The sequence below is a fragment of the Cyprinodon tularosa genome, unplaced genomic scaffold (assembly GCF_016077235.1).
Source record: "Cyprinodon tularosa strain WSP-4 unplaced genomic scaffold, ASM1607723v1 ctg585, whole genome shotgun sequence".
Classification (NCBI taxonomy): domain Eukaryota; kingdom Metazoa; phylum Chordata; class Actinopteri; order Cyprinodontiformes; family Cyprinodontidae; genus Cyprinodon; species Cyprinodon tularosa.
In genome coordinates, this window is record NW_024039324.1 from 44,903 (window position 1) to 56,634 (window position 11,732).

Here is an 11,732-nt window from a genome sequence, read left to right on the forward strand (position 1 = left end):
CCTCACCCGTGCAAGGGGGCAGCCCTCAATGGCGCCCCAAGGGAGCAGTGTGGCGGGACAGTACCATGCTCAGGGTACCTCAGTCATGGAGGAGGATGGGGAGAGCGCTGGTTAATTACTCCCCCCACCAACCTGGCGGGTCGGGAGTCGAACCGGTAATCTTTGGGATCCAAGTCTGACACCCTAACCGCTCACCCACGACTGCACTACAAAATGCTAAATAAAACACTACAGGAACGGTTTTTCTTCACGAAACTTTTTTTGGAACGTCATTGAACAGCGCTGACGACACGGTGAGTAGCATATTTTAAAAAAAGAACGTTTAAGGTTGTTTTAAGGACATTATCGGACATGCTCTATGAAAGCTATTCTAAAGCAGCCAGGGGGTGATTCTAAATGAGCCAAAAAGCAGAGACAGGACCAATTGTCAAACTTTTGGTGTCGATCATTCGATTTCATCCTGGACACTACAGAAAATGGGCTTAAAGTGTAAAAAACCGAACTTCTCCTTTAAAATAGCCTGTACTTATGTAGCACCTTTTCAAGTCAAGAACTCTTGTGTCAATTATTTGAAAATGCCTTTATCAATACTCCAATCTTTTTGGAGTGAAAAGCAACAAGAAACAATTAAAGATCCAGTTAACATGGTGTATTAAGATAAAATGACAAATAAAAACTACAATTTCAGGCTGTCTGGGGAATGTACACGCTAGAAGCTCTGGTTGTGTATTGAGGTCAATCATACCACCCAAGTCCCTCTAAATCCCATCAGCCTGGGGATCCCCCAGCATTTAATTGGGCTCCGTGTGTTTAAAGTACAGGTGGTGAAGATGTTTGGCATACTGACCTTTGCTTTTCAACATCCACATTCCACACTGAGAGATTCCTGAGTTATGTACTTGAACTCAAACAAACATGTGCCCACAATTTAAGGCCCAAGAAGGAATAAAGAACCAAAACCAATAGTGTCTGATCAAGCAAGCTTGTGAGATCAGCTTTAACTCAAAAAGAACCAACATTCTTCATCTCTAATGCCGTGTTAATCAACTGAAAGCATTTGTTAGAACTGCTAACAAATCTGTGTTCTGGCAGCTCTTTGTTTTCCGTCCAGATTCACCATCTGTAGGAAGAATTTACAAGGGTGGGATGAAAAGAAAGAGCAACCAGCACTTCTGTTTGCTCGTTCTTTCAGAATAAATGACTGCATATATCAGAACCTGCAGAACACATCTCATTTTTGAATGAAGTTTCTTTATCTAGCTGTAAACACTGAGCAGACCTTCAAACGAACAAATTCAAATATTTAACACAATGAATATCCAGCTGGAGACTTTCTCTTCCAATCAAAAAAACATAATTTACCCTAACCCATTGTCCATATTGGCCAATACCTGACCATAACTGACCTTAAACAGCAATGTGACTAAGGCTCTGTGCAGTGACATAAATGAATTGAGAAAGCTTCCTGGAGAGGTGGCGAAACTTCTTCAAATCTTGAAAACCAAGTCCAGTGGATATTTTTTGAATTTTTACGGAGTGACATAAGTATTTACACCAGCCTTCATTGTTTCTAATCTATGACCCCAAAAGAAATAGCTAGAGCGGGTTTCTTAATGAGGAATAACTGAGATCAAAGTGCCATCTACTGGCTCTGTAAAAAACTACAATTTGCTTCCTCTCATCAAAACCACATTAACTGGCAAAGGCATATAAAAAATAAACTACTGACCGATCTTCTCCTTTAAGGATTTTTCTTTATTAATATTGCAAACTCTGAACTCCTTCAATACGGTGAGAAAAAACATTTCTGATGACAATCTTGAGAATTTCCTCGAGGGAATAACAAGAGTGTGCAAAGCAGTAATCAAATCAAAGGGGGGCTATTTAGGAATCTAAAAAAGAAAAGATATTTTGAGTTTATTATCTTCTTTTTAGTTTGATAAATAATTCTATATACTCCTGCATTCACAATGTAAAAAGTATTAGAAATACAGAAACGCCTTTAAACAGGATTGTTATGACTTTGTGAACAAATAGTTGTGTTTCGTTCTTTGAAATATAATAACTGATATTTACTTGGTAAAGGGTGTAATTTAAAAGCTGTGTGAGAACTGACCTGTAGAGGGTGCCGGTTGGATGCTCACTGGAGCCGGTTTGACGACAGGCAGCATGGCGGTTTGCAGGGGCTGGATGATGATCGTCTTGGCCTGCAAGGGAGCCGCTGCAGGAGCCAAGGGCATAGCTGCAATAAGTGGTTTGGGCTGGATGGAAAATTTTGGACCCATCTGGATTGGCCTCTTAGCAGGCTGAGCAGGTTTGGCTGAAGCGTTGGTATATTTGAATTTCAAGGTTTGGGAGAGATAAGATATGAAACAGAAAGAAAAAAAAGACAGGATTTAGCTCAGGCCAGGAAATTAGCATTGACAGTTCAAACATCAGTTCTAACAGTCAGCAGAGAAAACTATCCAGGTTTTTTCAAAACTATCTATTTTTGTATTACTGGATCTCATTGCTGTGTTTGACTCCGTCTGACATAAAATATTGCCGTGATAAACTGATATACACTATATTGCCAAAAGTATTTGCTCACCCATCCAAATTATTGGAATCAGGTGTTCCAATCACTTCCATGGCCACAGGTGTATAAATTCAAGCACCTAGGCATGCAGACTGTTTTTACAAACATTTGTGAAAGAATGGGTCGCTCTCAGGAGCTCAGTGAATTCCAGCGTGGAACTGTGATAGGATGCCACCTGTGCAACAAATCCAGTCGTGAAATTTCCTCGCTCCTAAATATTCCACAGTCAACTGTCAGCTGTATTATAAGAAAATGGAAGTGTTTGGGAACGACAGCAACTCAGCCACGAAGTGGTAGGCCACGTAAACTGACGGAGCGGGGTCAGCGGATGCTGACGCGCATAGTGCGAAGAGGTCGCCAACTTTCTGCAGAGTCAATCACTACAGACCTCCAAACTTCATGTGGCCTTCAGATTAGCTCAAGAACAGTGCGCAGAGAGCTTCATGGAATGGGTTTCCATGGTCGAGCAGCTGCATCCAAGCCATACATCACCAAGTGCAATGCAAAGCGTCGGATGCGGTGGTGTAAAGCACGCCGCCACTGGACTCTAGAGCAGTGGAGACGCGTTCTCTGGAGTGACGAATCGCGCTTCTCCATCTGGCAATCTGATGGACGGGTCTGGGTTTGGCGGTTGCCAGGAGAACGGTACTTGTCTGACTGCATTGTGCCAAGTGTAAAGTTTGGTGGAGGGGGGATTATGGTGTGGGGTTGTTTTTCAGGAGCTGGGCTTGGCCCCTTAGTTCCAGTGAAAGGAACTCTGAATGCTTCAGCATACCAAGACATTTTGGACAATTCCATGCTCCCAACTTTGTGGGAACAGTTTGGAGCTGGCCCCTTCCTCTTCCAACATGACTGTGCACCAGTGCACAAAGCAAGGTCCATAAAGACATGGATGACAGAGTCTGGTGTGGATGAACTTGACTGGCCTGCACAGAGTCCTGACCTCAACCCGATAGAACACCTTTGGGATGAATTAGAGCGGAGACTGAGAGCCAGGCCTTCTCGTCCAACATCAGTGTGCGACCTCACAAATGCGCTTCTGGAAGAATGGTCAAAAATTCCCATAAACACACTCCTAAACCTTGTGGACAGCCTTCCCAGAAGAGTTGAAGCTGTTCTAGCTGCAAAGGGTGGACCGACGTCATATTGAACCCTATGGATTAGGAACGGGATGTCACTTAAGCTCATATGTGAGTCAAGGCAGGTGAGCAAATACTTTTGGCAATATAGTGTATTTTGTAAGACTGTAAATGACAGGGAGAGAAATCTTTGTGCTGTTTGGTAAATATAAATCTGACCAAGAATATCCACACCTAGGACTGCAACTACGATTATTTTGTCAATTAATGGATTAATAATTGGATAGAAAAAGGTTCCCTGATTACTTTTTACTAAATTAAACCAGGCAAAATTCAAACTTTTCCCCTTCAGGAATTCTGGATAGAACTCAGACAAAAAAGTTTTTTTTACTTAAATGTAAAATGTTGATAGATTTTTCTACAATTTTGATATAATTACTGCTCTAACTGGGTCGCTCTTTCAGCTAAAGAAATGTTTTACAGTCTCTATTCTCCATTTAATGATGAATCGATTACTAAATTAGTTGACGATTATTTCTATAATCGTTCATCACGATTAATCTAATTAATATATTCTAAATATATTACAAATTCTCTTATCATATGCTAATAGAATAACTTTTATTTAATTTCCATCTTAGCAGAGTTTGTTATAGTGCATACTAAATTATAAGCGGTCAGGGACCGCTGACGTGCTTATTAAAATAAATTAAAAGATTTAAAGAAACAATTAGAGACAGAAATAAAATTCAAAAAGGTAGATAAAAACCAGCAGATTTATAATGTCTCATGAAGAAACTGTCTGTTACTGCAATGTATTTCATAATTGGGTAACTGCAATGATAAAAGCTTAATTTCCCATGAGCTTTCATCAGGTCAGTGGCACCTCCAGCAACAGCTGGTCATCTAATCAGAGTAACTGAGAAGGGGAGTGCAGGTACAGCAGCTTAGAGCGCTTGGGAGAGGAAAGACGATTTAAAGAATCATAAACAAGCGTCTCAATGTCAATTCCTGATTGGGTAGGCAATCCGCACACAGAGAACAAGAGTAGTAGTGTGGCATATCTTTCATGTTCCAGTTAGAAGCAGTGAGGCAGCATTTTGCAACAACTGGAGATAAAGATGGACTTACTAAAAAGTAGTAAAAAAATGTAACAATGACTGTTTTAAGTCAATAACATGCTCTTTATATTGGCCAGTGTCCTCAAGTAAAAAAAGATTTGGATTTCACATTTGAACCAATCTGCCAATCCAGGCTAATAAAGAAGCTGTCCATTTTATAGCCAAGGTTTTTCACAATAGGAGATATGGCCTTAAAAGAAAATTATATCAGATTTTCTTCTACCTAATCTGATTATTCTTTATTTGTCTACCATAAGTTTTACATGAAAAATTAGAAACTAACTAAAATACTTTTTTTTACTTCAACCATCCCCTCTGGGAGGTGAGCTTAATCAACTAAATCCAGTATGAAACTTGCTTGTTTCACAACAAACAACAGAAGCACACAAAAAAAGAAGAAACAGAATTAAAAAAAAGAAAATCGAGATTTCCCAAAAATTTTATCTTAAAGATAAATTTCATTATTGTATAAAATCCATGAATCAACTATCCCTGCACCAGTGAAAGTGATACTCAAAGTAATCCCCTCATTCTTATTCGTATGGACATTTAAAAGGTTAAAAGCTATTTAACCTGATAATATTTCAATACCTTCATTGAAGCCTTGGACAGAATTGTTGTTGTCATGTTGTAGAAGCACATACACTTTAGTATCATCTGCATAACAATAAAAGTGACTGTTTTAATAACTTTTAAACAAGTTAAATTCAACACAGGTAACAGAAAAGTGCATTGAAGGAAACAGAATAGTGATTTAACACGACTAAAATTAGTTTGAAGGTTACCAAGACATTCAGCACAGGCTCAATGAAGGCCGTCTTATATTTGACTGTAAATAAGATTATATTCTTAAGGTTATTAGAGCTGAAATAAGTATCACCAAGTTTTCATGCTCCGTGTCGTCCTTCAATTATTATCTAAATAGCAAAGTCTACTCACAACATCTCAAGGGTATTATGTTATTGTTTGCCCAGCGGTTTTGAAACAGTGATGTGTGAAAAATCCAGCCCCTTTAAATGATATCAAATATCAGTGGCTGGCATAATGACGAAACAATATAATGGAAGAAATTTAGATTTTATAGTTCAAAAGGCCCAGAGATTAAAATGTGACTGCTGTCAGAGCAGCAGTGCAGCTTTTAAGATGACAAGTTATCACCATTATGATGCTTTCTGAAGATGAAAACAGTAAAAAACAGAGGTAAAATTTGAGCCCTGCAGGATCCCACCAACAAACAGGGGAGGAACTAAATCTAAAGTTCTATCAGCCATGCATGATCTGAGCCACTCTAACTCATTACCCTGTATGGCTTCACGACGCTGTCAGTGGGATATCAGAACGTCACGATCTGCTGTGTTGAAGGCTGATGGTAAATCTACAACTAGGACTGCATGGTTCTTTAAATCTGTAACTAGGAGAATGTCATTAGTGCCTCACCTCGTGTTCCCTGAGTGCTCCTCTTTGCAACCTTCTTGGGTGGCGGAGACGCTTCAGAAAAGCCACTGGACTCAGACGAAACTGAAATTGGGGAAAGTTGCGACTGTGGGGATAGTGCCTCATCCTGGATGGAGAAATAGATGCAATATAAGATCTCTGTGTCATGCAAACACATATCATCTTAAAGCACTGTCACTAAATAGATGTATTAAAACAAACCAAGAGCAGCGCTGGAATCAATACTTTCACCTTCATGTTCCCTCAAGCTTATTTGCTGTTAAAATATGAGGGCTTTTCAAAAGCCTACAGCTCAAAAGTGTGTCCTTGAACTCTGGGGGTAATTAGCAGACAAATGTCTGCAGACTGTGTTGGACAAAAAAAAAAAAAAAAAAAAGAATGATGTAACCCTTGCCCTTATTTTGACACACACTGTTAACATCTGCCCGATAAATTATGCTAATGTATCTGAAGTTGTCGACACCTTCTTTAATAAGAGGCTGGCACACAATTTACATAGATAGTTAATCATCAATCTGACAAGGTGTTTGCAGATTGTGTTACTAAGTTTCTAAACTGAGCAGATTTTACCCAAATTTTAAATAACAGCTGCCAACATTTGATCCCCTTCTGGAAAAAAAGTTTCCTTTGTTCTGACTGCATTCAAAGGGTACATACGGACATGCTCACAAGCAAAGCCACTGGAAAACAATTTGCATTGGAAATACGGATTCAAATTCAGAAAACAGGGAAGGGGGAAGCTTCTTACATGTAAGGAGGAGGGAGACAGGGCTTCAATGGATGCAGGAGAGGGGACGGAGCTCAGAGTGTGAGCAGGCGACAGAGAGTCCACGCTCACCTCGCCATCTGGATGCACAAGGACACAAACCGTTTAGTCATTAACATGGAGAATCATGCAGCCCCTTCATAAATCTCACTCCAAACAATAAAGCCTCTTAGAAAAATTACATGCAAATGAAATATATATTTCTGGAAATGATTGCAATGAGGATGCTGGTGAAAATAAAGCTACACTTTTTCCTCATTCCCTCCTATCTTCCTTTTGTCACAATTTATACTTAACAGGCTTTACCAACATGGTTATAGAATCTAAGGCACAGGCAGAGTCAGAGGTTGGAAACTTTGCTCAATCACTGGTTGCACAATATGAGTGAGCAGGACTGCAAACAGATTTCTCCTGCCATTTATTCGTTCACAAACACATCTAAAACAATCTTGTACCATTACAGCTAAAATGGTTTGAGTCTGACCCATCATGCGTTGGCCAATCATGCTTCACTATTATGGTTCAAGGCGGGACATATAGTTGTGGCGAAAGCAAGAGCTGCTGAGCCCATAGCTGAACCAAAATAAACATGGCTGGGCAAGAGGACGTACGTGCAGCGGCTGCATTTACATCGGTTTTGTGAAAAATCCATGATTTTATCTTTTAAAGAGGATCAGTGAGAGCATAAGAGCATAAGTTGTGGTTTCTCATGGTGTCTGCTGCTATTTCCTTTGTTACCATGATTGACTAAAGCCAAACACTAGTAGGTGGGCGGGCACTAGGGGTCGCTTCGCCAAATCAGCCCAAAAGATGCTGCTAAATGTTCCTCTTGTCCGATTTAATGAAAGCAGTCCCAGATTAAAACTGTTAAGAACTAAACCTGAATGCTACACATTATTAATCTGGCTTGCTTGGTTAAAATTATAAATCTCCATGTGGAAGTTATTATATGGGGATCAGTAGAGTTTTTTTCTAACTACAGAGTGAGTGATCAAACTCCAAGCCTATGATCTCTGGGGTTCTGCTGAACCTAGGATTCAGAAAGAGGTGTGGGGTTTTAATTCTGGTCAGGAAACACAGTGGAACAACTCTCAGCAGGGTCCTGGATGCATGAACCTTTTTCCAACCAGTCTAAATGTGCTTTATGGACTTGGAAGAGGTATTCACCTGTGTCCCTCTTGGGATCCTGAGGAGGGTACTATGAGAATCTGGAATACCAGGCCTTTTAATACATGCTTATGGGTCCCTCCATGACCGGTGTCAGAGCCTGGTTCACATTTTCAAGATTTAGGTCAGACTCCTTTCTTTCTAGTGAAAGTTGGACTCTGCCAATGTTTCCCTTTGTCATAGATTCTGTTCATCATCCCGGGTTGGGAAGATGTTCTGCCCTAAGTGGAGGAGTTTAAGTATCTTGGGGTCTTGATCATGAATGGTAGAAAGAAATGGAGCGGGAGATTGATAATTAAAGCAATAATACAGTGGAATAAACACATTATGCAACTCCAATACCTTCCACAAAAAGTTATTGAATAAAGAAATATAAAAAAACTTTTTTTAACTTACTAAAAAATATAATGCACAAACATAATTTCTTTTCATTTCTCTACCATGTGATACACACTGTATTGAAATAGAGACAGAAGATAACGGAATCATGATTATTAATCCTTTTGCCATACCTGTGCAGGTGCTGCTTGTGTCCGTTTCATTCCAGGGGGGAATGTCGATATCAAAATCTAGAGGGTGACCTTCGCCCACCTAAGGACCCAAAAATAAAACATTAACTCTATGCAAACCATGAGTAAATGTCATCAATTCAAATGCATAGCATCAACATAGTTTAGTAAATAAATTAATCAATCTGAATTGATGTTTCTGTTTTATAAAATGTGTGCCAACATGATGAAAGTGATGCACCATCATTACTAAATTAGCTATGAAAATACTCACATAGGCGCCATTTTCAAGGGCCTCAAGCAGCTCATCTGCATCGCCAAAGTTTTCCAGTTCATCGAACAGGCTTAGGTCTGTGTAACAACAAGCACACAAACACCTTCCTGTTCAGCATATAGCAACACATTTGCAGTAGGATCTAATATTTGTTCAAAATCAGGTAATCTATGAATGCTGATAAACATATTCAATAATCTGACCAGGAGTTATTTTCATAAAAGCATAACTTCTAAACGCCTTCATATCAGTAAATGACATAGAAGAAAAAGTTACATTGAAGGAAATGGACTGCTGAATAACATAACCAAAGGAGTTTTAAGGTTAATAAGACATCCAGCAGAGGCTCAATGAAGGCCGTCTCATGTTTGACTCTGATGCTGTAAATAAGATTATATTCTTTAGATTAATAGAGCTAAATAAAACTACCACTACGTTTTCATCGTCCTTCTCCATTATCCAAATCTGAATGTTTACTCGCAACATCCCAAGGGTATTATGTTACTGTATGCACAGCGGTTTTGATCCAGTGATATCTGAAAGAATCAATATACTCTAAATGATACCAGTTTTAAAAATGTTGGTCCCAAGGTGAGAACACGATAAAACAATAGAACCCAGACAGAGGAATGCTTGAGGTTAATGTTTAAAAGCCTAGAGACACTTTTTAGATGAAAAGCACCATGTTAACTGCAACAGTTGATATGATTTTACCTATAAAGGGAGGGGTGGCCTAGTGGTTAGGACATAAAGCTTGAAATTCTAAGGTTCTGAGTTCGAGTCTCACACCCACAGACTGCCACCTGGCTCCCTGAGCAAGACCCACACTGATCCCCGGGCGCCCCACGATGGCAACCCAAGCAGAGGTAAATTTCTCCAATGCGGGACCAATAAACTTAAATTATAATTATTAGTAATTTTAGATTTTACCTCTGCATTCATTATGCTATAAAAATGTTGTTGGTGCATGATTTACAAATGCATTAAATCACAACTTCTATGTTATGTGAGAGTATTTATTCCTCTCAGCTAATACAGTTAGAGAATATTCAGATATTGGGGTCTTTTTTTCTCAGGATTAAGGTCCGAGTCACTTTCTAGGGGGGTGTTTAAATCGTAGAAAACGTGTAGAAAAAAGATTGTTATTGTGGAAATTGGGAAATGTAGTAAAATATAAATAAAAACTTTTAAAAACTTCCAATCTAAGCTTGATAGAAGAACCAAACTCATGAAAAACTAACAAAATATTGAAACCAGTTATTATACTTCAGCAGTGCTGTACAATTGGTATAACAGATTATATGATGACGTTTTACAACATCAACAACAAGTAAAGGGTCCGCATGATCTAAATCTAAGACTTAAAATCAAGAACAAAAATGTAAGTATTTCTAAAGCACACATTCATAACTTGCTGAGTTTAAAAGAAATTATATTAGTGACTAAATGCATTCAGATGTTTATCTAGATGTAAAACTGAAGTGTAGCAACTAATTTTTTTTCTGATTTGTTAAATTCTATTAAACATGAAAGCAGAAAAATACATCATTACTTTTATTCTTTATTTGCCCCTTTTTATTTCCCAATGAGTTATAAACATATTGTAAACAATAGCACAGGATGCTAGGCTAACAATGCCACAGCAGCTAAACTGATATATGGAAATATATCATATAAATATGTATTAGATAATTGTTAAAATGTATATATTTGTAATTATTAATTTGAAATCGTACATTTTTGCTGTCATTTACATAATAACTGGCAATGTTACGTCATCTCAGCATCTATAGCATGCTAATGCTAACTGGATAGCAACAAGTTGAAAAATAACCCAATAAATAACCAATAATAACCTCAAAAACGCCGTAGGAATGATTCTAAAACAAAACATTATTAAACGTAATATTTATTTCATTATTTCTTGAAATGAAGACGTCACCTAGTAGTAAACAGTTTAAACACACAGCTTCCTAACATGGGTGTTTCTAGAAAGAATCGGGTCTCCTTACCCCACTCTCCTCCCTGGTCGATAGAGAACATGCTTGTCTCGCTATCCATCTTCACAGGGTCTTGATGGCAATTTCCGAAGTCTAACTTTAAGTCGGATGACATGCTGCTTTGAACTCATTAGTGACTTATCTCTCAAAAGGAAACTAATCGCGATGAAGCGCAGACTCGCATCACTGTCATGTTAAATACACGTCTGTCTTTACTCCAACATCTACGGGTGCCGTTGAGGGACCAGTGTACTGCATACGTCTCAGTTGGCCAATTTGCGTTGCCTAAAATAACCACCAGATGGCGGTATTGGACTGTCAGGGATTTTTTTTTTTCCAAGCTGATTTCAACTGTCAGTGCTTGACCTCTATGTCAAGTGTCTTAAAACATCTTTAATAGGAAATAAAAGCTAAATTCCAGTTACTTGGATAATGTATCTAATGACAATAAAGGTTCTTGATTTGCAGATCATTAAACCCACACATTTGGCATATTAGGCCACTATCTCGGGCCACTATCAAAATATATCAATTAAGCATTCTATGTTATTTATAAAGGTATTAATTAAATAAATAGGATGTTAACTAATGCATCCATTTGTGTATATAAGTGAGTAATGTGCTGTGTAATTTTGGGTGTTGGGACCAAATACTAGTCCTATACATACACCAATGCTAATTCAGTAAGTACAATGAAATGTATTGCTGAACATGTTACTCCAGGGCACATATAATCTGGTACTTTACTGAGAGGTTCTGTGGTACATGAAGCCTAAAGAAGTC

At 38.5% G+C, this 11,732-nt stretch overlaps 1 protein-coding gene across 2 annotated transcripts in view; it reads right to left on the reverse strand.

Annotated features, from left to right (window-relative positions):
* The window catches only part of atf6 (activating transcription factor 6), a 41,507-nt gene extending 30,443 nt beyond the window's left edge, over positions 1-11,064 (reverse strand). For both annotated transcript variants that reach the window (XM_038306562.1, XM_038306563.1), the window contains exons 1-6: positions 10,962-11,064; positions 8,950-9,026; positions 8,679-8,757; positions 6,982-7,079; positions 6,216-6,339; positions 2,117-2,320 (exon numbers count right to left, since the gene is read on the reverse strand). In XM_038306562.1, coding sequence (XP_038162490.1) covers positions 2,117-2,320; positions 6,216-6,339; positions 6,982-7,079; positions 8,679-8,757; positions 8,950-9,026; positions 10,962-11,064 — 685 coding nt within the window. The remainder of the gene's footprint in view (positions 1-2,116; positions 2,321-6,215; positions 6,340-6,981; positions 7,080-8,678; positions 8,758-8,949; positions 9,027-10,961) is intronic.
* Between the last annotated feature and the right edge of the window lie 668 nt (positions 11,065-11,732).